Raw genomic sequence first — 27,617 nt, 5'->3', positions numbered from 1 at the left:
TGACTAACATGTTGATGAACATGCTGCTCGATTCTGTGCCGTTCCCAAAAGTGACGCTCTCACTGCGTCTAGGTGAGTCGCCTTCCATGTACTGCACTTGCTGCACCCCCAACCCGAACCCCCCCCCCGTAAAATCCCCACCTCACCACCCCCGAGACCACACACCCTTTCACTGTTCCGATTGCGCAAATTCAGCCCCTCATCAGCAGCAAGTTGCGGCGGCTCGGTTATTGATATGTTGCTTATGGATCTTCCGCTGGATGTTGCGTTTAATGACACGCTTGAAAAGTCCGGAAGGTTCCTTCCTTCCTTACCGACTACGATGGCCCGGCCCAATTCTTCTTCCGATGTGGGGCTGAAGCAAACACTTGGGGGGGGGGGGGGTGCTCATCACGGGACCCTCACCTAGCCGCACCCAGCACCAACTAGAAAGGAAATGACATCAGCCACTTCCTGTGTCCTCACTCAACCTCCACCTTTTGTCTGCTTATTAGATTGGAAAGAGCTTTTTTTTTTTTGTAATGTTTGTAAACAATCGACGTCAGAGGACCAAACCTGCCAAAATTCAACATAAACAAATAAATAAATAAATAAATGACTAAAAGTCAAAATAAAAATGGCTATAAAAAAATATAATTCGAAAATTATATTCAAAAAAATAATTAACAATGGAAATAAAAAGATATATATATACATACACATTTTTTTATATATATTTTTTCTCTTTTTATTTCCATTTATTTTTTTTATATAATTTTCGAATGATATTTTTTTATAGCCATTTTTATTTTGACTTTTAGTCATTTATTTATTTATTTATTTAGTCATTTGTTTATGTTGAATTTTTTTATATCAATTTTTAGTTTCAATTTTTAGTTCTTGTTTATTTTTATATTTTTACGGCCCAAAACTGCCAAAATTTAAAATAAATAAATGACTAAATAAATAAATGTCTAAAAGTGAAAATAAAAACTGATCTAAAAAATATAATTCAAAAATTAAATACAAAAGTAATTATTTTATATATATATATATATATATATATATATATTTTTTTTTTTTTTTCCATTTATACTTTTTTTTATATAATTTTCGAATGATATTTTTTTTATAGCCATTTTTATTTTGACTTTTAGTCATTTATTTATTTAGTCATTTGTTTATGTTGAATTTTTTATATCAATTTTTAGTTTCAATTTTTAGTTTTTGTTTATTTTTATATTTTTACGGCCCAAAACTGCCAAAATTTAAAATAAATAAATGACTAAATAAATAAATGTCTAAAAGTGAAAATAAAAACTGATCTAAAAAAATATAATTCAAAAATTAAATACAAAAGTAATTATTTTATATATATATATATATATATATATATATATATATATATATATATATATATATATATATATATATATATTTATTTCCATTTATACTTTTTTTTATATAATTTTCGAATGATATTTTTTTTATAGCCATTTTTATTTTGACTTTTAGCCATTTATTTATTTAGTCATTTGTTTATGTTGAATTTTTTTATATCAATTTTTAGTTTCAATTTTTAGTTTTTGTTTATTTTTATATTTTTACGGCCCAAAACTGCCAAAATTTAAAATAAATAAATGACTAAATAAATAAATGTCTAAAAGTGAAAATAAAAACTGATCTAAAAAAATATAATTCAAAAATTAAATACAAAAGTAATTATTTTATATATATATATATTTTATTTCCATTTATACTTTTTTTTTAAATATAATTTTCGAATTATATTTTTTTTATATTCAATTTTATTTTCACTTTTAGTCATTTATTTATTTATTTAGTCATTTTGTTTATTTTGAATTTTGGCAGTTTTGGTCCTCCATACTTCTCCATACTGAGATTTGAATTGAAAACACAGACAAAAACTTTTCTTTCTTTTTTTTTCTTTCGCTTTTTTTGCCACCAGAAATATCTCCAAACGATTGTTATCTTTGCGTATGAAACCAACGTTGTTGCGCCCCCGACCAGGTCAGCTGATGGGCATGAACGAGATCACGGAGAAGCTGACGCTGGACGCAAAGTGCCGCAACGAGCACGCCGTCGTCCAGCGGGTGACGGCCGCCGCCAACCTCGGCAGAGTGCCGTGCGGATCCGACAAGGAGTGCAGGTGAGGGAGAAAGCAAAATGAGTTCATTTCAAATTTCTTGAACGTCGCAAATTTTTGGATTTTTTTTTTAACTCATTCACTCCCAAAGACGTATTTATACGTTTTATAGGTTTTTGTTTGCTAGAGTTTTTGTATGAAGGCTTTGATGCAGTTTCTGACCTGAAGTGGAAGCTTAAAGCGATGGTAGTTATTAGGGGTGTGAATTGCCTAGTACCTGACGATTCGATTCGTATCACGATTCACAGGTCACGATTCGATTCGATACCGATTAATCCCGATACGAATGGTCACGATTCGATACCGATTAATCCCGATACGAATTTATAAGTCGATTGTTGCGATTTTTTTTCATTCATATTTAGAAAATACTAATCAGTAAGCTTGTAGAGTGTAAGATTTATATGAAAATTTATTATTTATTTATCTGAAATTTCAGTCTTATAGAGGTTGTAATCTGTTTCATGTTTGAACAGCATTAAAATAAAATATTAAGGCTTAATGTGCCGTTCATATAACATTCTTCCATGCTCAAGGTGTGAATCCTAAAAAAAAATAAATTAAAAAAAAAATAAATAAATAAAATAAAAATAAAAAATTGATTCTGCGGATTATTCAATCGATTCAAGAATCGCGCGATGTAGTATCGCGATATATCGCCGAATCGATTTTTTTTTAACACCCCTAGTAGTTATTACAAAAAAACGTTTCATTCATGAAACAGATGAAGCACACTTTTTTTTTTTTTTTTTTTTTTAATAACTACTATCGCTTTAAGCTTCCACTTCAGGTCAGAAACTGCATCAAAGCCTTCATACAAAAACTCTAGCAAACAAAAACCTAAAAAACGTATACGTTTTTGGGAGTGAATGAGTTAATGTGCGATTACAGTAATGAATTGAACTCGACTAAGCGCAATTTCTGGAGAAATTGCGCGGGAATGCTGAAAGCTGAATGCTAAGATTTTGAATGCATGTGAATGCTTACGAAGTAAATTGAGAGATAAGTTATGAAATTATAACGTCCGGGTTAACGGACAATTCACTTTACCAATTGTGCCACCGAGCAGCATCAGAAAATCCGATAATGATAATAAGTTATATGTATGGAAGTGGGTGTGGAAAGTTCAACCGATTGAAAATGAATAGGGAAAAGTTGATATTAAACGTTAAATTGTGCAAGTACTGTAAGTAATGTGGAATCCGATGATAACATATGCTGAAGCATTCCCACAATAATAATGCATATTTGCGTCGACGGAGGTCAAGATGTATTTTACAATTTTAAAAAAAAGTTACTTCATGTTAAAGATGAGATCGCTCATAATATGAAAAGAAAAATGCACTGAGCTGTCACTAACATCTTACAAATGCAATGATGCCATCTAGTGGCAAAAAAATGACCTCAACACAAATTAATATTACACTTGTTTTTTACAGTGCAGTACATATTTTTAATTTTAACTCAATTTTATGAATTATGATGAAATGACCGTATCAATGACTAAAGGATGCAGCAATATTTTTATTGGTTTAACATTTTTTTCCCACTTTTATGTGAACGAGACTATGAAGCTTAGAAAACACATTTTATTGTACATTTATAAAAATAAAATGTGCAATTAATTGTGAGTTAACTATTGAAGTCATGCAATTAATTACGATTAAAAAAAAACAGAATTCGCTTCTCTCTCCCACCGCTCGCTGAATCAGTGGAGGCTGGTGTGGTGGTGTGGATCTCACGCTGCTTCATCTATCCTTCCCTCCTTCCTCTCTTTAGTTTTTCCTCTGGTCTCTTGAGCTCCCCGAATCTATTGGAATTTAGAGGTTTCTGGGGTTGGAGTAAGATTCTGGTGGCGTTTAGTTGGTGCTGGATTTCACTTTGATTCATCTTTCTTTCCTTTGACCTTTCCTCTGGTCTCCCAACTTTGAAGTATCCGATTAAGGTGAAGAGTAATGGGAATTTTTTATTCGGTTTAGGTTATAAAATTGAAACAATAATCACATTTTGAAGCCGTAGGACAGCAACCACTGATGTTTAACGTGATGTCAATTATCGGCTTCGTTGACGACCAATAATCGGTATTTTTGGTTTATTTTTATGACGTTCTTACTTGTGAATGCTCCACGAGTTAACGCCGCACATCTGCTTCACTCCGCCACCTCTCGGCGTTTCACTCCTGTTCCGCTTTTGACTTGAAAGTCCCGCACTTGGTCTTGCCGCTCTTGGGCTTCCCGCGCACAGGTTCGCCGGCAGGACGGTGAGCGGCGGCAGCCTGGTGCTGGTCACCGTGGCGACCGAGGAGGACGGCGCCGCCCGGCTGACGCTCAACTGCGACAAGATGGTGATCGGCACCATGCTGGTCAAGGACGTGCTGCTGGCGCTCACGCAGTGACGGACGCAGTTGACGACCCGCCCCGCCCACTCCCGGAATGTTTCCCTTCGCAAACGTCTCGTCGTTGTAACAATCGCAAAAAAAAAAAAAAAAAAAAGTAATGAGCCCACACGCCGCATCTGCTTAAGGGAACAAAAGGATAGCATTTTTTTTTTTTTTTGCACCCATGCCTACACAATTATTTTTTTCACGCCTATGTTATATTATATTATTATTTATTTATGTATTTATTTATTTATTGATGTATTTATTTACCAAATTCCAAATTGAACAACAGTCAAGGGACCTTTTTTTTTTTTTTCTTGCTATAAAATGTTTTTTTAGTAATACAGTTAATATTTTTCTTTCACAGTTTTGACCAAATTCCAGATTCCAACAACAGTGGTTATTAAATGTTATTAATATTAGTTGTATTTTTTATATTTTATTATTATTATTTTTTATTTAAAATTATTTCGACCAAATTAAAGAACGAGTTTTTGTTTTTTTGGCTTTTTTTTTGTTAATGTTATGTAGTATTTTAGCGGATTTTTTTTTTTTATGATTTCTACTAAATTCCATATGAAATGTATTTTTAATCTAACATTTTAATACATTTTTTTTATTTTTTTTAGCTCATAGAATTTATTTATTTATTTTTTTCGTTTGAATGTGGCATGACGGTTTCAATCGTTCTGTTGCCGTTGAAGCGGCGACAATACTGACAATAAACATTTGAAATGTTTCTGTGTATGCTACATTGCTACTTGCCGGTATGTACAGTATGTGTGTTATATATGTAGAATTCAAGCAGCTCATCTTGTCATTTTTACTTTTTTTTTTTTTTTCTTTAAACATTGAAGATTTTACTGTATATTTATTTGTTGTTCTCCCTTTGGGCCTTAATGTGTAATAAAACTGAACATGTCACTTTTCCCCCCACAATTATGGCTTCAAATTATTTCTCCAGCAGTTATTGAAGTTCATAACTCAAACGTCAGTGAAACTAAGTGAAATAGTTATATTTATAAACATCCAAACAAAGTATTGTATACTGTAAGAATTAAGCAAAAATGCCCCCCCCCAAAAAAAAAAAAAAAAAAAAAAATTGGCTTAAATTCATGTCAGTTTTTATTTTTATTTTTAAGAAATTATAATTTTAAATACATGTATTTCATTCATTCATACTTTCAGTTACAACTGCTATGTGTTCTGTTTGAAGTTTATTTCAGACAAATATGACAAAACAATGCAGGAAAAAAAAAATTACCAATGTGCATTGAAAGAATATAAACAGAGCACATACAAAATATGATTTAAAAAATATGAATAAAAAGTGTTGTCATTTTTTTCAGGGTTTTCTTTGGTTTTTGATTGTACAAATATATATACAGTATGTAAGGTATCTCACAAAGGTACAGTACTGTACACACTTCACATTTTTCCAAATATTTGATTATATTGTCCAACGTTGAAGAAATGCCACTTTGCTGCACCAGAACAGTTTAACTCTGGACACAGCCATAAATTTCCAAACGGCCGGCAACAAAAGTGAGCACACCCGTAAGTGAAACTGTCGCGCTACAAGCTGTCAATATTTCGTGTGGCCGTTGCTATTTTCCGGGCACGTTTGTACATGGACAGTATCAATTTGTAAACACCTTTGTTGGCAGCTGTGTTAAGGTTACCAATGGATGGAAAAATATCTGCTAAATTTCTACAGCTTATTGATCACGTTAATGGTAAAGATGTTGAAATGATTCATCAAGATCTCAATTATTATTTTTTTTTTAGTATCCCAAAAACTTTCAAACGTATTTGAACAGGGGTGTGTAGACTTTTTATAGTCACTGTAATCAAATATATACAAAGTTCAGGTAAGCTCCATCTGTTTGCTACGCGGAAGGAAGAGCGCGGAGACGGCGCCGGTCAGCAGCATGGCCGACACCAGCAGGATGGGCACGGCGCAGTCCGAGTCCACCATGTTGCCAAAGACCACGTTCCCCATGATGGCCGCCACTCGGCCCGCCCCCGTGAAGAAGCCCAGCGCCGACGAGCTGCGCGCGCGCGGGAGAAACAGCAAAGAAGCTTGTTTTTACGTTCAAAGACTTCATCTCAGTTCACTTTTTTTTTTTTTTAAATGGAAATTGTCACGCCGCCACCAGAGTGGCGGGTCATGCTTTTATTTCACAGTCAGGTTCCTGTTTTATTTTGAAGTCATTAACCACCCTCTCACCTCAGGTCACTTGCCCTTCCTCCTGCACAGTAATCACCGGTCCACGCCCATGATTGTTTCCACCTGCTCCCAATCAACCCGGACATAAAAGCCACCTGCATTCTCCCCTCCGTTGCCGAAGTGTCACATCTCAGTGCATGGAAGCGTCCTCACAGTCCTTGTTTCACAGTCCTTGTTCGATGTCTTGCCTTGCCTGGTCTTGCGCCCTTAGTTTGCCCCTTGTTTTCCTCCCTAGCGGAGCGCCTTTAGTTGTCCCTGTTTTTGAGTGCCCTTGTTTATTCTCCAGTTTGGAGCTCTTTTTGTTCTGCCTTTTTTCCCTCCTTGAGAGGTGTTTTTGGTTCGAATTGATTAAAGCTGCAGCCTTGTTGGCCAACTGTCACTCTGCGTCTGAGTCCTACCTCCTCGCTCCGTGTCAGTACACTTCGGCCAGCATGGACCCAGCGGAGAAGTTGGAGGCTGCACTTCGACGACAGGCCGCCCGCCTGTCGCAGACAGAGGAGCTCCAGCAGGCGATGGTCACCCGGATGGGAGAGCTCGCTGGACAGGTGCAGGAGCTAATGAGCCACCTGCGACACTCCACGCCGGCCATCACGAAACCAGAGACCGCAGAACCACCGATCCCAACTCCAGCCTTGACCGGGGCGGGGTTGAGACTGGCTCCCCCGGAGCGATACTCGGGAGACCAAGGACAATGTCAGGCATTCCTGACCGAATGCGACTTACACTTTGAACTCTCGCCACAGGCTTTCCCCATCGACCGTTCCCGTGTGGCCTTCATGATTTCCCACCTGACGGGACGAGCCAGAGACTGGGCCACCGCGGAATGGGCACGGCACTCCCCGACTTGCTCAACTGCAGCCGGGTTTAGCAGGGCACTTCGTCTTGTTTTCGATCCCACCAACATGGATCGGGAAAAGACTCGAGAGCTAAGCAATCTCAGACAAGGCCGAGAATCGGTTAATGACTATGCGATCCGATTCCGAACTCTAGCGGCCAAGAGTGGCTGGAATGAGACAGCCCTCTTTGATCATTTTTTGAAGGGGCTCTCCGCCGCTATGCAAGAACTCCTACTACCCGTGGACTTACCTAGCGACTTGGACTCGTTGATCTCGCTGGCCATCCGCACCGATCACCGGAGTCGAGATCTCACGTATGCCAGCGGACACCATCGAAGGACCGGCTCCGGATTCTTTCGGCACCCCACAGCAAGAGAATCACCACAAGGGGCACTTCCCCAGTCATCCACCGCGGGGAGGCCCAGCGAGAGTGGTGAGGAGCCAATGCAGCTTGACCGCGCCCGACTGACTCACCAGGAACGCCAGCGACGTCGTCAAGAGGGGCGATGCTACTATTGTGGAGAAAAAGGACATTTGGTGGTAGCTTGTCCTACCAAGCGAGGTCCTCCGGTGGGTTCTGAGACTCGGAAACAGGTCAAGAACCGAAAACTCACGCACATCACGATTTCCTGCAATGACATCTCCACAGACTTGCTAGCTCTCATTGACTCTGGAGCAGACGAGAGCCTCATGGATTGGGGTCTGGTGGAAAAATTGCAGGCAGGCACGGAGCCACTTTCCACCCATATGAGGGCCAGGGCGCTCAATGGGAAAGACTTATTTCTCATCACGCATGTCACAGAGCCACTTGAGATTCACATTGGGCAGCACAGAGAACTCCTTCGTTTTCATGTCTTCCGCTCCCCATCACACACACTGGTCCTGGGACACCCCTGGTTGCAGTTGCACAACCCCCGCATCGACTGGCGATCGGGGCAAGTCCTGGACTGGGGAAAGGACTGTGAACACCATGGGTTGGAGCGGCCAGCGGCAGAGGCACCTCCCGCTGCCGTCCGACAGGTGACTCTTGTGAATGACCAGGAATACCCGGACCTGAACACCGTTCCCACCTGCTATCATCCTCTCAGGGAGGTGTTCAGCAAAACCAAGGCCATGTCACTTCCTCCACATCGATCCTATGACTGTGCAATTGAGCTGATTCCTGGGTCTTCCATTCCCAAAGGGAGATTGTACTCGGTTTCGGGCCCCGAACGCAAAGCCTTGAATGAGTACATCGACACGTCTTTGAAAGCAGGACTTATCCGGTCATCGCCAGCTGGAGCTGGTTTTTTCTTCGTGGGCAAGAAGGATGGTTCGTTACGTCCTTGTATTGACTACAGCCCTTTGAATGAAATCACAGTCAAGAACCGTTATCCTCTGCCTCTGATGTCCTCAGTATTTGACCAGCTCCAGCAAGCCAAGGTGTTCACCAAATTAGATCTTCGAAACGCCTATCATCTCGTCCGTATTCGTGCAGGGGATGAGTGGAAGACCGGCTTTAATACTCCCAGAGGCCACTATGAATACTTAGTCATGCCATTTGGACTCACGAATGCGCCAGCTGTTTTCCAGGCCATGATCAATGACGTGCTCAAGGACTTCATCGACCAGTTCGTATATGTTTATTTGGACGACATATTGATTTACTCACCGGACTTGAAAACCCACCAGCACCATGTCACCCACGTCTTGAAACGCCTGCTTGAACACCGGCTCTACGTAAAGGCGGAGAAGAGCCTTTTCCACGCCGATACCATCTCATTTCTGGGATTCGTCGTATCTCCTGGCAAAGTCGAGATGGAATCGGAGAAGGTCAGCGCGGTCAGGGACTGGCCCACACCTGAGTCCAGAAAGAAGGTGCAACAGTTCCTGGGATTCGCCAACTTTTACAGACGATTCATCCGCAACTTCAGCTCCATCGCAGCTCCACTCCATGCCTTGACCTCGCCACAGCAACGCTTCGTCTGGACTCCGGAGGCCAACGCCGCATTCAACACACTCAAGAAACGTTTCACAGAGGCTCCGATACTCAGAGTTCCCGACCCTACCCGCCAGTTCGTGGTTGAGGTAGATGCCTCCAATCTGGGCGTCGGGGCCGTCCTATCCCAAAGGAGCCAGGAGGATGGAAAGGTGCACCCCTGCGCATTCTTGTCCAGGAAGCTCTCCAAGGCCGAGCGCAATTACAGCGTTGGAGATCGGGAACTACTGGCGGTCAAGGTCGCCCTAGAAGAGTGGAGGCACTGGCTGGAGGGCGCAGAACACCCCTTCATCATTTGGACAGATCACCGCAACCTGGAGTACCTGCGCCAAGCAAAAAGACTGAACCCCCGACAGGCCAGGTGGTCATTGTTTTTTAACAGATTTTCGTTTTCTCTGACCTACAGACCCGGAAGCAAGAATGTTAAAGCAGATGCCCTTTCACGTATTCATGACCCGGAATCCACAGCAACCGAACCTGAACCCATCCTGCCGAGAGACTGCATAGTAGGAGCCCTGTCCTGGCAGATTGAAGAGGAAGTCAAGGACGCCCTTCAAGACACGATCACCCCGAAAGAATGCCCACCACGACGGCTTTTCGTCCCGGAGGCCCTAAGAGCACAGGTGATCAACTGGGCACACACCTCTCGTCTGTCTTGTCACCCAGGTACTCGCAGGACCCTGTTCGCTGTCGCCCGAAGATTCTGGTGGCCTTCTATGGAAGCCTCGGTACAGGAATATGTAAAGGCCTGCCCAGTCTGTGCCCGAAATAAATCATCTAATCAACCTCGGATGGGCCTCCTTCAGCCACTACCGATCCCCTCAAGACCCTGGGCTGAAATATCAATGGACTTTGTCACTGGACTTCCCACATCACATGGTAAAACCACAATACTTACAGTTGTTGATCGCTTCTCAAAGATGGTCCGCTTTATTCCATTACCCAAGTTACCCTCCGCCAAGAAAACAGCAGAAATAATGATAGACCAAGTATTCAGAACCCATGGATTCCCGCGACACATTGTGTCCGACCGCGGGCCCCAGTTCGTCTCTCGCTTCTGGAAAGAGTTCTGCAGAGCCATAGGGGCCAAGGCGAACTTAACCTCGGGCTACCACCCGGAAGCCAATGGACAAGCCGAGAGGCTAAATCAACAGCTGGAGACCGGACTCCGGTGCTTGGTCTCCCAAAATCCGTCCACCTGGAGCAAAAACTTGGTTTGGGTTGAACTGGCTCATAACTCGTTACCCACCTCTGCCACAGGAATCACGCCGTTCAAATGTGTGCATGGTTACGACCCACCTTACTTCGCAGACCTGGAGGAGGAAGCCTCAGTTCCCTCGGTTCTCGCCATGGTCCGCCGGTGCCGCCGAATCTGGTCAGCGGCTCGACTGGCACTACAACGTCAAGGCGACAGGATGAAAAGAGCTGCTGACCGGAGGAGGAGGGCCGCACCCCAATATCAACCAGGTCAAAAGGTATGGCTATCGACGAAGAACCTTCATCTAAATGTACCTTGTCCAAAGTTGGCCCCTAGATTCGTGGGGCCATTCCCGATCACCAAGACAGTAGGTCCAGCCGCCGTGCGCCTGCGCCTGCCTCGATCCCTCCGCACCCACCCTACCTTCCATGTGAGCCAGGTCAAGCCTGTTCAGGACAGTTCCCTGGTCCCGCCCGAGCCTGCGCCGCCCCCTCCGGAGATGGTGGAGGGGGGCCCAGTCTATAAGGTCAGAAGATTATTGGACGTCCGAAAGCGGGGCCGGGGGCACCAATACCTGGTTGACTGGGAGGGTTACGGGCCTGAAGAACGGCAATGGGTGCCCGCCCGGTTCATTGTAGACCCCTCCCTCATCGACGATTTTTATGATGAACACCCCGAGGTTCCTGGGCCGTCGAGAGCCGGCCGTTGAGGGGGGGGTACTGTCACGCCGCCACCAGAGTGGCGGGTCATGCTTTTATTTCACAGTCAGGTTCCTGTTTTATTTTGAAGTCATTAACCACCCTCTCACCTCAGGTCACTTGCCCTTCCTCCTGCACAGTAATCACCGGTCCACGCCCATGATTGTTTCCACCTGCTCCCAATCAACCCCGACATAAAAGCCACCTGCATTCTCCCCTCCGTTGCCGAAGTGTCACATCTCAGTGCATGGAAGCGTCCTCACAGTCCTTGTTTCACAGTCCCTGTTCGATGTCTTGCCTTGCCTGGTCTTGCGCCCTTAGTTTGCCCCTTGTTTTCCTCCCTAGCGGAGCGCCTTTAGTTGTCCCTGTTTTTGAGTGCCCTTGTTTATTCTCCAGTTTGGAGCTCTTTTTGTTCTGCCTTTTTTCCCTCCTTGAGAGGTGTTTTTGGTTCGAATTGATTAAAGCTGCAGCCTTGTTGGCCAACTGTCACTCTGCGTCTGAGTCCTACCTCCTCGCTCCGTGTCAGAAATAATGCGCTTTCGATAGATTAAGGCTGTTTTTTTTTCAATCACTGCGACAAATAAACACTTCTGTGACAGAGTAGATGCCACACAGAAATTGTGCAGCGTCATCCACATGATAAAAAAAAATCTTCAAAGAAACGAAAGTTGACAAGGGGAATTCCGTGCTGGTTACAGCACCGCCACCTGGCGGTCGGGAGGGACGAAATAGAACACTACAACTCAATTTAGTTGCCATGCCAGCGACAACGTTCTCTTAAAAAAAACAAAAAACAAAAAAAAACACCTCCCTCAAATAACCGTCACCACGGCTTGTTGTCGAGCAACTCCAAGTCGCAAGTTGTGGTGACGGTGGACAAGATGGCCGTCCACATTACCGGCGCTCTCCATTCAAGCCGGCGAGACTTCCTCATTTTGCCGACCCGCTCACTCTCGAATTCAAGGTGCATTATGGGTAGGCGAAACTACCAAACGGTCATTGAAAATGAATTGAATCCGATGGAATCGGCTCTGATGGAAACGTTTCCACGGCTGGAAAGTTGCTGTTTTTTTTAATTAATATGCATAGCGTGTGGTTTACTGATATCGGGGAAGTTGACTTGCAAGCTTTCAAGTGTACAGTTACGCAAAGATTGTCACCACTCTAATCTCCGCCATTCAAATTGATAGGCGAGTTGGAAGCCTCGTTTTTTCCCTCGCGCATGCGCAAACTTAATGCGCACTTCGCTTATTGAAAGGCAGTTTGCAAAGGCGGAGTCCAACCAAGACATGCTTAGGACCGCCCCTTCATTTGAATAACATGTCCTGACAGTGTCTGCAGCATGAAATAAATAAATGTGAGAGGAGTGTTTTTATTTATTGTTTGATGATATTTAATTCTATTTAAATATGTATTTTTGTATTTATTTCCACATTTATTTTTTTATCTTGTTTTTTTGTATTTTTACTTTATTTATTTCCATTTATATTTATTTTTTGTATTTAATTTTTGAACTATATTTTTTATATCAGTGTTTATTTTCACTTTTAATCCATCCAAACATTTTCTTACACTTCTTTGTCCAGGGTTTTCCTTGCCCCTCCCCAGTTGTTTTGCATATCAACAACCCAATGGCCTACAACTAGGGCACCTTTGTTTTACAAATGCAGCCATTTTGCCTGCCAGTTTATCGGCTTCCAGGCACACCCTGCAAAATCACGACCGCTCTTTACAAGCGAATTGAATATTCAGCGAGGGCTTTGTCGACACATCTTTGACGAGTAACAGCTGCGGCACCACACAATCCAATCACATATGCAGAAATGAGAAGGCGTTGCAGCGCCACTTGTGCTCAGAAAACTTCCACAGTTCTTGATCAAATCTCTACTAAAACGTCAAACTTTTGTAAATACAGTCAAACCTCGGTTTTCGAACATAATCCGTTCCAGAAGGCTTTCTAAAAGCGATTTGTTCGAAATCCGAAACAATTGTTCCCATTATAACTCATGTCAATAATTTTAATCCGTTCCAAGTCTAAAAAAAACTTTTTCCAAGTTTTTTTTTTCCTACTATTTTACACCATAAACTGTACTGTATACTGTTTACCATAAATAGAAAAGGGTAGAAATAGACACTGTTTTATTTAGATATCCTATCTAAAATGATGACCAAAAAATAATAATTTCTTTTCGGCATTATATGTCCATTTTCCGGCTTTTCTGTTTTTCATCAAAGAAAAACATTTGGTGGAAAAACCACGATGGAGTTAACATTTCACCAGGATTTTTACATTTACATTTAGAACTTCAAAATGGCATCATGCTGTAATTTCTAAGTTACTGCAAATGGGAGACAGAGATTAAAACCAAATTATAATAAATCAATTAATTATAAATCACTGCATTTGATGTGCTGTCAACCTGATGTGTTATAATGCATTTTCCGTGATTAACTGATCCAATCGCTTCTTTGACGAGTCAAAAACTTGAAAATAGAGGAAGTTGTGTTTTGAGAGTGTTAACACTCAAAATCCACGAGGGGGCGCCATAAGCCAATAAATTTGCTTGCGAAGCTTGCGCTGCAGAGCCGTCGAAATGCGTGCGATTAAAAACCGTTGGCATTGCAAAAAATATGGTGTCGATGTGTCTGAGTTCACTTTTCAATACAAAAGTGCTGCCCAAAATGCAAACAATGTCCGCGATGTCCAACATCCGACGCACATGTTGTTTGTTTTTGTTTGAAATTCAACTCCTCCCTCCCCGTTGGGCGTTTGAATTTCTTTCCTCCTATTGGCTGTGGAGGTTTGGGGTCGCTTTTCTCGCGACGATCACTCATTTGCATTTATTATTTTTTTCAAACACAACTGGTTGCGATGGCTCGAAAAAATTCCTTGGAGGACGCGATTCAACTTGTATTGAAAAGTAGCGATTCGGAGGAAGAATTCCGTTTGGAAACTTCTTCGGAGAACTCGGAGGTTGTTAACGAAAGCTTTGCTGGACTTTGCACGTCGGAGGACGACTTGGATGACGACTTGGAGTACGACGATGATGATGATGACGACGATGACGATGACTGGGAAGTGGAAGAAGAAGATGGCGGCGGTGAGAGCGAGAACGAGGCGGCGGGCGCAGATGAACGTGACTGTGAGGCAGAGGATGAAAACACTGAGTGGCTCTCAAAAAATCAACAAATAATGTGGTCTTCTACACACGAGGTGGCCGGCCATTATGTCCCCTCCCCCATTCCGACCCCAGGGCCAACATCGTATGCAGCAGCCAGGATCAGCAGCCCTGAAACTGCATTCGATTTGTTTTTCACTGAGGCCATCCTGCAACGGATTTTGGACATGACGAACCTCCAAGGACGCAGGTCAGTCGCTGCTTGGAGGCTCCTGACTGTTGAGGAGCTGCGCGCTTATTTGGGGCTGCTGATCCTGGCAGGGGTGTACAAATCCAAACACGAGGCAAGGAAGAGCTTGTGGGGAAATGATAGCGGACGCGCCATCTTTTCCAAAGCGATGGCACATGGGCGCTTCAGCCAAATAAATCGGGCGATTCGATTTGCTGACAGGCTCCTCAGGCCGCCACACCGTCACCAGCTCAATCAACTGTCCCCTATCGGTGACATTTGGGATATGTGGCTTGACCTCCTTCCCAAAATGTACAATCTGGGGAGGGATATCTGCATCGATGAACTGCTCGTCCCGTTTTCGGGCCGATGCTCTTTTATACAGTACATGCCGTCGAAACCCGCAAAATATGGACTGAAAATATGGACACTTTGTGACGTCTCTACTGCTTACGCCTGGAGCATGCAGTTGTACACCGGAAAGCCGACTGGAGGCCAGTGCGAACAAAACCAGGCGAGGATGAGGGTGGTTTTGGACCTATGCTCCCAATTGGAAGGCCACTCAGTGACGGTTGACAATTTTTTTACATCTTTCCCCCTGGCGGCTGCACTAAAAAAACAAAAAATGGTATTGACGGGAACAGTTCGGAAAAACAAGGCCGAGCTTCCTCCACGGCTCCTGGACATGAATGGCAGAGAAGTCTTTTCCAGCCTTTTTGCTTTTACAAACCATCACACTTTGGTCTCCTACATTGCAAAGAAGGGGAAAAACGTCCTCGTCTTGAGCACGCGGTACCGAGAACCGGAAGTGATGGAGATGGGGAAGAAAAAGCCCGTGGTAGTTGAAAAATACAACACGTGCAAAGGTGCTGTGGATCGTCTGGACCAGGTATAAAATGTGTTTTTTTTTTAGTAATACAGTTAATATTTTTCTTTCCAGATTCCAACAACAGTGGTTATTAAATGTTATTAACTCATTGACTGCCATTGATGGAAAAAAGACGTCAAATAATGCATTTTTGCTGGGCTGGCAGTGAATGTGTTAAATACAATGTGCCAATATATTTTGTGATTATATTGCAGCATCCTTTTTTCCCTTTTTTTTCTTTTTTTTTTTAAGGCAAATGTTGCTTAAAAATCCATCAATTTTGGTTACATCTCATCTTAAGTCATTGACTGCCATTGACGGAAAAAGACGTCAAATAATGCATTTTTGCTGGGCTGGCAGTGAATGTGTTAAATACAATGTGCCAATATATTTTGTGATTATATTGCAGCATCCTTTTTTCCCTTTTTTTTCTTTTTTTTTTAAGGCAAATGTTGCTTAAAATTCCATCAATTTTGGTTACATCTCATCTTAAATCATTGACTGCCATTGACGGAAAAAGACGTCAAATAATGCATTTTTGCTGGGCTGGCAGTGAATGTGTTAATATTAGTTGTATTTTTTTTTTCATTTTATTGTATTTTGTTTTATTTAAAATTATTTCGACCAAATTAAAGAACGAGTTTTTTTTTTGGCTTTTTTTTTGTTGTTAATGTTATGTAGTATTTTAGCGGATTTTTTTTTTTTAATGATTTCTACTAAATTCCATATGAAATGTATTTTTAATCTAACATTTTAATACATTTTTTGTCTTTTTTTTAGCTCATAGAATTTTTTTTTTTTTTTTTTTCGTTTGAATGTGGCATGACGGTTTCAATCCTTCTGTTGCCGTTGAAGCGCGACAATACTGGCAATAAACATTTGAAATGTTGCTGTGTATGCTACATTGCTACTTGCCGGTATGTACAGTATGTGTGTTATATATGTAGAATTCAAGCAGCTCATCTTGTCATTTTTACTTTTTTTTTTTTTTTTTTTTCTTCTTTAAACACCGAACATTGAAGATTTTACTGTATATTTTAGGGGTGTGAATTGCCTAGTACCTGACGATTCGATTCGTATCACGATTCACAGGTCACGATTCGATTCGATACCGATTAATCCCGATACGAATTTATAAGTCGATTGTTGCGATTTTTTTTCATTCAAATTTAGAAAATACTAATCAGTAAGCTTGTAGAGTGTAAGATTTATATGAAAATGTATTATTTATTTATCTGAAATTTCAGTCTTATAGAGGTTGTAATCTGTTTCATGTTTGAACAGCATTAAAATAAAATATTAAGGCTTAATGTTCCGTTCATATAACATTCTTCCATGGTCAAGGTGTGAATCCTTAAAAAAAAAAAAAAAAAAAAAAATCGATTCAGCCGATTATTGAATCGATTCGAGAATCGCGCGATGTAGTATCGCGATATATCGCCGAATCGATTTTTTTTTTTTTTTTAACACCCCTAGTATATTTATTTGTTGTTCTCCCTTTGGGCCTTAATGTGTAATAAAACTGAACATGTCACTTTCCCCCCCACAATTATGGCTTCAAATTATTTCTATTTGTTAGGTAAGCACATGTTTTGCTTTGTCAAAGCTGTTTTGCCATCTGATGATTTTGTGTGTTTTTTTTCCAGGCCTGTGCCGCGTACTCCTGCCGCCGGCGGGCACAGAGGTGGCCCATGTGTGTTTTCTACCACATGTTGGACATTTCTTGCTTCAACGCATTTGTGCTCTTCACCGCCATCTACCCAGAATGGAACGAGAGGAAAAACTACAAGCGGCGGCTCTTCCTCGAGGAGGTCGGCAAGGCTCTAATCGGGCCTGAAGTCTCGAGACGGGCACCGCCGGCTTTTGCCGAAGGTTCGGTGGAGCAGGCAGATCGACAAGCTGGACCCTCGGCCAAGCGCAAACAATGCGGACTTTGCACAAAGCCGCTTCGGGCTTCAAACGTTTGCGCAAAATGTGGAACTTCCATTTGCAAAAAACACATCAAGGCCCATTGTCTGAATTGTTAAATGGAAAAAAAAAAAAGTACCTCTGGCGTTCAGTTAGTTGGTGTTTTGTTGTGCTGTTTTTTGTGTTCATGAATTCGATTTCATTCATATTTGTTATAAAGTGTTATTCATAAATTCTGTTATCAAAATCAGTTATTGTGACTTTTTGACCCGCTTGTTCCAAAAAAAAGTTTACTGTTAACATAATACTTCTATTATTGTCCATAGGGGACATAAAAAAACAAAAAACTATATATCTATAGATAGGTATGATGCAACTGAACATTTTGAGTGGTTGGAATTGAAAAAATATTCATAAATGACTTAGTTATGACACTTCAAAGGAAAAGCCATTTTTTGGACAAAATCACAAGAATTTAGTTGTGTTTTTAAAACTGCCATTGTGTAAAAACTGGGCATGCAAAATAAATTCTGTTTTCATGACTTCTAATCTTATTCAAGCCTCTATGTCATATGAAATATTCAAATGAGACTTTAACGAAAATTTGTCCGACGTTTGGGGGTCTTTTGTGGCCAACTGCATCGCACATTACGACCTGGGCAGGCGCATCACCGTCGACAATGGTGTTTTTTAAATATTGCGCACAAGTAGTACACATAAAAAAAAAAAAAAAACTAATACTGAAACTAACTAAACTAAAACTAAGCATTTATTAAAGAACTAAAACTAATTAAAAAAAAAACTAACAACCACCCTGAAAACTAATTAAAACCAACTAAAAAACAAAACAAAAAACAAACTCAAAACAAAATAAAAACTCAAATGAAAAATTCCAAAACTATAATAACCCTATTGCCATATTACAAATAAATTGGTTTATATACTGTAGTATTTTTTAAAATATGCAAAAGCACAAAGAAATTATTTGTACAATTTTTAGGACTAAACACAATTTCTCTTCATAACATGATGTGGCCCTTGCGTCCTTCGGATTTTCTGGATGAATAAACGCAGCGCTCAAGCGGAAATTGAAGGCCTCCCTCAGAGCACTTGCCAAAAAAACGTACCGTAGCTGCGTGGGGTAGAGCTCGGTGGCCACCACTTCCAGAGCGTTCCAGCCGACGACGGACACGCCGCTGAACAGGCAGGACAGGAGCAGACTTTGGCTCTTGGTCCGCACCACGTAGATGAGGAAGACGCTCAGGCTGGACAGCAGCAGGCTGACGGCTGACGGCACAGACGGCAAATCAAATCGGGGCAAATTTAACCGACGGCGCTTGCGGGGGGGGCCGTCGACTCGCTCACAGAGGAGCAGCTTGCCGCCGACGTTGTCCATCGCCAGGATGGTGAAGATGTTGCCGGGGAGGTTGGCGGCGGCGATGAAGAAGCCCTCCTCGTACACTGGTCATGAAAACGGGAGACAAGAGATTAAAAAAAAACAAAAAAACGAAGCGTGATTCGTTTTAATCAATGTTGGTGTACCGCAGGGCTTCTCAAAATTTTTCGGGGTCTTGACACGCCTTACAGAAGTGACGTTTTTCGAAAGGACCATTGTATCACCCAAACAGCAATTAAAGGGATACTTCACTTATTTAGCCCATTATAGCAATAAAAAGTTAATATTTTGTCTATAATTAATTTGATACTTTCATTATTTTTCACGTACAATTAGTACTTTTAAAAACACATTTTGTAGCTTGGAAAAAAAACAAAAAAAAACAAAACAAACAAACAAACAAAAAAAACTTGCTGTCGACTGAAAATGACATCACAAAGGGTTCAGGTAACCAATCCCAGCTCACCTGTTTTCAAGGTTTGGTCATGTGACATTCACAAGCTGAGCTCTGATTGGAGAAGGAGATGAAGGAGAAGAAGAAGAAGAAGAAGAAGAAGAAGAAGAAGAAGAAGAAGAAGAAGAAAGAAAGAAAGAAAGAGGAGGAGGCGAAGGAGGAGAAGAAAAGAAGGAGAAGAAGATGAAGAAGTAAAGAAGGAGAAGGAAAAAAGAAGAAAAGGAGAACAAGAAAAGAAGAGAAGAAAGAAAAAGAAGGAGGAGGCGAAGGAGAAGGAGAAGAGAAGAAGGAGAAAGAGAAGGAGAAGAAGGAGAAGAAAGAGAAGAAGGAGAAGAAGAAGAAGGAGAAGAAGAAGAAGAAGGAGAAGAAGAAGAAGAAAGAGAAGAAGAAGAAAGAGAAGAAGAAGAAGAAGAAAGAGAAGAAGAAAGAGAAGAAGAAGAAAGAGAAGAAGAAGAAGAAAAAAAGAGAAGAAGAAGAAAGAAAGAGAAGAAGAAGAAAGAGAAGAAGAATGTCATGACGCACCGACGGTGTTGACGGGGTAGCAGTCGCGGTGGCGCCGTTGAGCCGTGGCGGACATGTTGGCACACGGCGAGCTGCCGGCCTCCACTCGGGAAAACAGCTCGGGGAACCACATCCACAGACCGTAGAAACTACGCACAACAGCCACGCCATTCGCATCCAGATAATCACAACTCAAGCCGTCTCAAAAATCATCTTTTGGATCGTCGGCGTTCGCAACGACTGAAGTTGTGATTGCGGACGGACGGCGTCTTTACTCACCCAAACGAGATGCAGTAGAAAATGACGAGCAGCGGCACGCTTTTGGATTTCAGGCTCGCGCCAAACATCTGCCGGACCGGCATCGCACCCTGTTGTTGTCACGTCAAAAAAACATCTCTTCACTTCAGGGGGCGACAATGTTTGTTTTATTTTTTTTTTTTATTTGTGATGAGTTTCCTTCCTTGTTGACCTTTTTCAGAAGAGCGGCAAGTCGTCCGCACGGCCGTCGCGTTTCCGTCTGGCGCGTCCGTCGCTCGGCGTTCACGTGCAACGAAAACTCCTTGTAAAGCAAACGCGAGCGTCGTGTCGCTTGTTGACGCGATGACGCGATAAAAACTGATTTTTTCCGCGCGCGACCTTCCCCCTCACTTACGGGCAACGCGAGTCCTTTCCCGCGCGTGTTCAGTCGGAACATCTGGCGGAAGACGTGGACGGCGTCTCGCTCGCGGCCAGCCTGCAAAGACGCAAAACATTTTGGACCACACCAACTTGCGAGAATTTTTAGGAGCTACCAATTAACAAGTGATAATTCTTTTTTTTTTTTTTTTTATTTGTAATAACTTTTTTTTGTTTAAGAACAAAAAAAAAAAAAAAAAGTGATATTTTCACTAGACTTTCTTTTATCGATACGAGAAAATTTTACAGGTACACAAACTTACATATTCTTTTTAATATCAACAAATCATTAAAAGGGATACTTGACTTTGTCGAGAACTAATTTGATAATTTTATTTGTTTTTCATGTACAATTAAAAACACATTTTGCCACTTGCTGTCGACTGAAGATGACATCACGCGTCCTCGGGGAGCACATTAACGACCAATCACGGCTTTCCATGCAGAAATATATATATAAAAAAATAAAATAAAAAACCTCACTGAGCTAGTTGTAATGTTAATGTTTGTGTTTTTTTCCTTGTATTTTTTATGTGATATTACATTGATCTTTATGGTGTATAATTTATTTTCTTTCCAATATATGTAAATTGGATTGACTGATATTTGTATTCTTCAAATCTGTTCAATAAACGTTCATTAAAAAAAAAAAAAAAAAAAAAAAAAAAAAAAATCACGGCTCACCTGCTTTCTGGGTTTGGTCATGTGACGTTAGCAAACTGAGCCATGATTGGTCGTTACCAGTTTCAGCGCCTAACGTGTTTTTAAAGGTATTAATTGTACATGAAAAATAATGGTTCTCACATTAATTATAGACAAAATACTATCTTCTTACTACTGAAAATAGCTAAATGAGTCAAGTATCCCTTTAAAAAAATAAATAAATCAGTTGTGCATACTTAAGTACAGAAATTTTTGTACAATGCACCAAACGTCACATTTACGCTATATATTAAATGTATAGGTTGTAAAGTGTTCAAGTGGACGTCAACCTTAAACATTTCTTGACAATAATATATTATATGTGACCTCACTCGTCTAAACATGACATTCTGATTAATATTACATTTGTGGAATATGAACTACGAAGCAAAATCCGGTCGTTTTTATCCACCACAGGCGGTGGCCATTTTGCCACTTGGCCGTCGACTGAAGATGACATCACAGTTGCCAACCAATCACAGCTCACCTGGTTTCTGAAGCTGCACTGTGGATTGGTTGCTACCCGACACCTGAGCAACTGTGATGTCATCTTCAGTTGACGACAAGTGGCAAAATGGCCGCCCCCTTGAGACGGATAAAAACGGCTGAATTTTGCTGTTTCACTCATATTCCGTAACATAATTTCAACCAGAATACCATATTTGGAGTAGTGGGGCTGCATAGAACATATTGTCAAAAAATGTTTGGGGGTGTTTGAAAACCATGTGTGGTCCACAATGGCTTATTAGAGGCGTAAATCCGCTGCCACAGGAAAATTTAAAAAATAAATTACCACCTCTACTTTGCGGAAATTCGCGGGCGTGTGTGGAACGTACACCAACACCCGCGAAAAGTGAGTGAAAGCTACAAAAAGTTTGTCAGATACCTCCATGAGGAACTTGGGGCTCTCGGGCATGAGCAGCCTGAAGATGACGGCCGACGTGACGCTCGGGACGGAGCAGAGCGCCACGAACACTCGCCAGCTCTGGAAGTCCAGGCGGCCCACGGAAAAACGGATCCACGTTCTGGGGATCACCAGCCAGGCCAGGCCTGTGCACACAAACGCAATTAACAGCCCTCCACTTTATGCTGCGTTCGAGGACGGGCGGAAGTCGGGACTTTTCCGAGTTCAAACCGGGAAGTGTGGACGGGAACGCCCCCCCCCCCTTGAACTCACTCTACAATGGCGACCGCTTTGGAAACACAGACCGTGAATGGTAAAACACAATTTGCTTGAGAATCAAACTAGATACTAGATTTCTTCATTCATAAATATTCGACATAACGCGACGTACGTGACAGTATTGCCGCTATCTCCCTGCATGAAATTATACGGTCAACTACTGAACTGTATGGAAAAATGTTTATGAAATAAGATAAAAAGAATAAATGAAGCAAAAATTGTGAGGTAATTTTGTTGGAGGTCAAAATGAGTTTTCAGAACCAAAATAAAAAGCAATTTACCACTATCCGCCATTTTGTTTTTTTTTTACTTTCGCCTCGAACGCTTTCAGAAAAACCAACTCGGATATATCCGACCATCCTCGAATGCAGCATTACATGATAGTCAGCAAAAAAAAATAAAAATGTTGCAGTTGTTGTAGGGTGTCTTGTACATGCAGTCGTGTTAATTTTATCCGCCATTTTGAAATTTAGTCTTAGTTTGAGTCCTGTTTGAAATTCACTCATGCGTGTTCGTTTTTAAATCATAGTCAACCTCATCCCGTTTTTATTTAGTCTTTTTTACTTGTTTTTAAATCGACTATAAATGTAGCATTCTAGATTTATTTTAGTCCAAGAAAACTTTATTCGTCTAACTTTAATGAACAAAAACTGTCAACGTTTTAGTCTAGTTTTAGTCAGAACAATCATTTTACACCTGTTTCTTTTTTTTCTTTTTGTCAGCAGATAATGTTAAACATTTTGGATCTAAAAGTATTTCACATCAAATTTTCTCTCATGTTTTTGATGAAAAACAACTTACGGTATATCAACATGTGGCTACTATGGCTCCATGCTATGCGCTAGTATGTTAGCTAGCATTAGTTAGCGGTTGGATTAACATTATTGTTCGAACATTCTTATTACTGCCGTTTGATTAATGTTACGTTACAACTATAATTGACTTTTTTTAACCAATCACCGTGAATCCACCACCTGTCTGTCCCATGTGTTTGTGTTGTTTTGCCCTTGCGAGCTGCAGATTTGAAAGGTGGTGTCACAGTGACAGATTATCAGAGACAAGATTTGACAAAATCATCTCATTTTCGTCTCGTTTTTGTTCATCAACTAAAATGTCCATAGATTTTAGTCCAGTTTTTATGAAGTGAAGTACATTTTCGTCTCATCTTCATTTGTTGACGGAAATGCATGCTGATTTAGTCCCAGTTATTGTTTATTAACTCATTCGCTGGCAGCCATTTTGACTGACGCAACCCCCTTCACTCCCGACTGTTTTATTGGATTTTTACTGATTTTGCAAAGCCCACAAAATATTGTGGTCTAATTGCTATTAAAACATGGAACCAACCAAAAGAAAGGTCTCTTTTTTTCATCAGGGAAAAAAAAAAAAAAAAAAAAGTATATTTCTATCTGTTTCCGTTTTGCAGCAATTAGCATTAGAATATAGCTAAGTTTTATCATTATTCACAAACCTGTTCAAAACACTGTGGAAAAGGGCCTGTTGCAACATGGCCTCTTATACTCTCCTGCCACCTGCTGGCCATTTTTTGTAATAACTAACATTGCTTTAAGCGACCTATTCAGGTCAGATGCTGAATCAAAGCTTTCCGTATGTTCTAGCATAAACATAAAAAATAAATAAAAAAAAAAAAAAAAAACATTAAAAAAAAGTATAAATATGCTTTTGGGACCATGGCAATAATTAAAATAGAACGTTTTTTTTTTTATACGTTTTTGGGAGAAAATTAGTTAATGAGGGTTTTAGTCTAGTCTAGTTTTCGTCCAAGGGAAAATATGTGTTGACAAAATGATTTTTGTTTCGTTTTCGTTGACGAAACGAACACTAACCTGCAGCCAGAATATTGCCCGCCATCCAGAAGGTGGCCAGAGCGCTGATCATGGTGCCTCGTCTCAGGCGGGGCATAAACTCCGAGAAGTAGGAGAAGATGACGGGAATGGAGCCGCCCACCCTGGAGAGATTTTTCGGTTTTTTTTATGAGTGCATTCAAGACGACGAGCGCTATAGAAAATGGATGGATGTGGAAAAACACACAAAAAAAAACAAAAAACCATCCCGCTGTGTCCTCACCCGACGCCACTGATGAACCTGAGCAGCAGGAAGAGCCAGAACCACGGCGCCGCGCTGGCCAGGCCTCCGAACAGGCCGTTGACGGACAGGGAGACCACCAAGACGTTGCAGCGCCCCCTCTGGTCGGCCAGATATCCCCACACGTAGCCGCCCACCATCATGCCTGGCCGGTGGGGTGACGACGCAAGCCCGGGTCATTCGAAAAACGTCTAAACTCGAGAACAGCGCGAGACCGACCGAGGAAAATGGAGGCGGTGAGCAGGCCCATGTCGGAGGAGCTGAGCTGGAGGTCGCAGCGGGCGGTCGGCAGCAGGAAGGACACGCAGACGATCTCCACCGCGTCGCTGGCGTTGGCCCAGCCGCAAACCAGCAGCAGCAGCCAGTGGAACGGGCCGAAGCCTGAAAACGGGAAGCGCAACACGCAAAGCGTGAAAAGATTATCGAAATAAAATGGCTGGACGTTACTTCTTTGGACACTTTATGGACATTATTCATTTTAACCCTCCTATTATGTTGTGGGTCAAAATGACCCATTTTCAAGATCAAGAACAAATGTTAACTTTTCGCTATCAAACTTTTGGCACCAACAGACAATAAAAAATGGTTCATTTCGACATATTTGCAATGAAAACAGTTCAAATGCTTTTGAAACAGTCAGTACCGGGTCAAAATGACCCAACAAAGTTTTTTTGCTTTGAAACTTCACATCAGCAGACTAAGAAATTGTTAAGTTTGATAAAAAAATAAAAAATAAAATAAAAAGTCTATTGGGTTGGTTTTGGAATATTAAACATTCCGGGTCAAATTGACCCATTTTAAGAGTTATTATATAATATTAGTATGAAACATATCATCAGCAGACAATTAAAATGATTCACTTTGACATATTTTCAATTTAATGTTAAATGTAGTTAGTAATGTTTATTGGGATGCTTTTGGAACATTAAACATCTCCCGGGTCAAATTGACCCATGTGAAAGTTGAAGATACAAATGAGTAGGTTTTGTTTTTTTCTGCTATGAAACTTCTCCTCAATTTAAATGATTCACTTTGACATATTTTCAATTTTTATTGTTAAATGTACATAAAACATAGCCCGGGTCAAATTGACCCATTTGAGTATTTTTTTTTTTCCCCTAAGAGACTTCTCATCAATTAAAATGTTCCACTTTGACATATTTTCAATTAAAATGCCCTACGAATGTTTATTGGAATACTTTTGGAACGTTAAACATCATCCGGGTCAATTTGACCCATGTTAAAGTTGAAGATACAAATGAGTAGTTTTGTTTTTTCCCCTCGATGAAACTTCTCAATTAAAATGGTTCACTTTGACATATTTTCAATTTCATGTTAAATGTACATAAAACATAGCCCGGGTCAAATTGACTCATTTTAAATTTCAAGATGAGTAGTTTGTTTGATTGTTTTTTTTTAAATATGAAACTTCTCATCAATTAAAATGGTTCACTTTGACATATTTTCAATTAAAATGGTTACTACTAATGTTTATTTGGAATGCTTGGGGAACATTAAACGTAGCCCGGGTCTAATTGACCCATTTTAAAGAGGACTACAAATACCTTTGATGACGAAACTTGTTAAAAATGGTTCATTTCAAATATTTGCAATAAAAACGATTAACTCATTTGCTCCCAATAACGTGTAAATACGTTTTTTTAATGTTCTAAGTGTCCCAAAGACGTATTTATACGTTTTTTGTTTTTTCTTTTATGCTAGAGCATACAGAAGGCTTTGATGCAGCCTCTCAACTGCAAAGAACGGTTGCAGAAATGGTAGTTATTACACAAACGGCCAGCAGGTGGCAGCAGAGCAAAGGAGATCAACCGGGGCCATCTAGAAAAAAAAGCTCAATTACTTACAATTTTAAATAGATTTATGAAAACGGATGAAACTTAGCTCTCTTCTAATGCTAATTGCTGCAAAATGGAAACAGATAGCAACATACTTTTTTTTTTCCTGATGAAAGAAGAGACTTTAATCTTTCTTTTGGTAGGTTCCGTGCTTTTATAGCAATAGAACACAATATTCTGTGGGCCTTGCAAAATCTGTCAAAATCCAGTAAAACAGCCGGGAGCGAACAGGCCTGCTTCTGCAAAAATGGCTGAGAGTGAATGAGTTAATAATGTTTATTGGTGTGTGCTTTTATCATTAAACCCCTGGGTCAAATTGACCCGGGGAACATTCCTGCTGTTGTTGCTGTTCCTGAGTAACCGATCTAACAGGAGGGTTAATTCGTCAAATTCAAATCAACATTGCGGCGTAGTAACTGAAGCCGTCACGCTGACAGAGTCGCTATCATACACAAACACGCTGCGACGCCCCCGCTATCACGTCAACATCAGCTAACGGCTTTCGTGTTTCGTAACCGGCGCGTGATTGTTCTTGTGAAAGTTCTGACGGGAGATTTGCGTTTTGGTGCTACGTCTAAATTGTCCATGTCCACCACATCAAGGAAGAAGAGTGCATGAAGCAGGGCGGCCTCATTTGCTTGTGGGCACGGCGCACGCACGCACTTGACGTGTCGCATCCGTGAACACCCGCAGCCTGGGGTGGGGGAGTATCGCTCGTCGCGCGAGCACCGGATGCCACGTTTACTACGCTTGTTGTCGTTTTAAGACGCGAAGAACCCATTTATTGTGGTGATTGAGTGAAAATGCTTGTTGACGCTGCTCGCTTTAAAACCGTTTCAAACTTGAGAGAAAATGCCATTTTGTCAACATTTCAAAAAAAAAACAACAACAAAACAATACATTAGAATAGGGTCAAATACGTCACCTGCTGCCTCAACTGCTTCCTCGTACGTCAATCTGGTGCACGCGCCCTCGTCGGCATCGTGCGGGACGACTGACGTTCGCCTCTCAAATAAGATTTCACCTAAAAGGGAACACAATAAATAAATAAATAAAAATAAAATGGCATGAGACAACTTGAAGCCATCAACACAGGCACACACTTTTTCAAAAAAGGAGTATTTTATTCATTCATCCATCCATCTATCCATTTT

At 41.1% G+C, this 27,617-nt stretch overlaps 2 protein-coding genes across 23 annotated transcripts in view; one reads left to right on the top strand and one right to left on the bottom strand.

Annotated features, from left to right (window-relative positions):
• ap3b2 (adaptor related protein complex 3 subunit beta 2) overlaps nucleotides 1-5,465 on the top strand; it is a 43,993-nt gene extending 38,528 nt beyond the window's left edge. For 10 of the 19 annotated variants that reach the window (XM_077517548.1, XM_077517547.1, XM_077517546.1 and 7 more), the window contains 3 exons: nucleotides 52-72; nucleotides 2,011-2,149; nucleotides 4,349-5,465. In XM_077517548.1, the coding sequence (XP_077373674.1) occupies nucleotides 52-72; nucleotides 2,011-2,149; nucleotides 4,349-4,541 (353 nt within the window). In that variant the 3' untranslated portion in view covers nucleotides 4,542-5,465. The remainder of the gene's footprint in view (nucleotides 1-51; nucleotides 73-2,010; nucleotides 2,150-4,348) is intronic. The other 9 variants (XM_077517552.1, XM_077517553.1, XM_077517542.1 and 6 more) reach the window with 3 other exon arrangements.
• Nucleotides 1-27,617, bottom strand: part of sv2 (synaptic vesicle glycoprotein 2) — a 42,254-nt gene that overhangs the window by 12,806 nt on the left and 1,831 nt on the right. The window contains exons 2-13 of one of the 4 annotated variants that reach the window (XM_077517559.1): nucleotides 27,389-27,487; nucleotides 24,827-24,988; nucleotides 24,590-24,752; nucleotides 24,349-24,470; nucleotides 22,205-22,368; nucleotides 20,594-20,674; nucleotides 20,411-20,500; nucleotides 20,221-20,309; nucleotides 19,963-20,090; nucleotides 18,956-19,051; nucleotides 18,718-18,877; nucleotides 5,731-6,577 (exon numbers count right to left, since the gene is read on the bottom strand). In XM_077517559.1, the coding sequence (XP_077373685.1) occupies nucleotides 6,394-6,577; nucleotides 18,718-18,877; nucleotides 18,956-19,051; nucleotides 19,963-20,090; nucleotides 20,221-20,309; nucleotides 20,411-20,500; nucleotides 20,594-20,674; nucleotides 22,205-22,368; nucleotides 24,349-24,470; nucleotides 24,590-24,752; nucleotides 24,827-24,988; nucleotides 27,389-27,487 (1,538 nt within the window). In that variant the 3' untranslated portion in view covers nucleotides 5,731-6,393. Of the gene's footprint in view, nucleotides 1-5,730; nucleotides 6,578-18,717; nucleotides 18,878-18,955; nucleotides 19,052-19,962; nucleotides 20,091-20,220; nucleotides 20,310-20,410; nucleotides 20,501-20,593; nucleotides 20,675-22,204; nucleotides 22,369-24,348; nucleotides 24,471-24,589; nucleotides 24,753-24,826; nucleotides 24,989-27,388; nucleotides 27,488-27,617 lie in introns of those variants that run through there. The other 3 variants (XM_077517560.1, XM_077517561.1, XM_077517562.1) reach the window with 3 other exon arrangements.

The sequence above is a fragment of the Festucalex cinctus genome, chromosome 3, assembly GCF_051991245.1.
Source record: "Festucalex cinctus isolate MCC-2025b chromosome 3, RoL_Fcin_1.0, whole genome shotgun sequence".
NCBI classification, from domain to species: Eukaryota; Metazoa; Chordata; class Actinopteri; order Syngnathiformes; family Syngnathidae; genus Festucalex; species Festucalex cinctus.
This window is presented reverse-complemented; position numbering and strand designations above follow the sequence as displayed.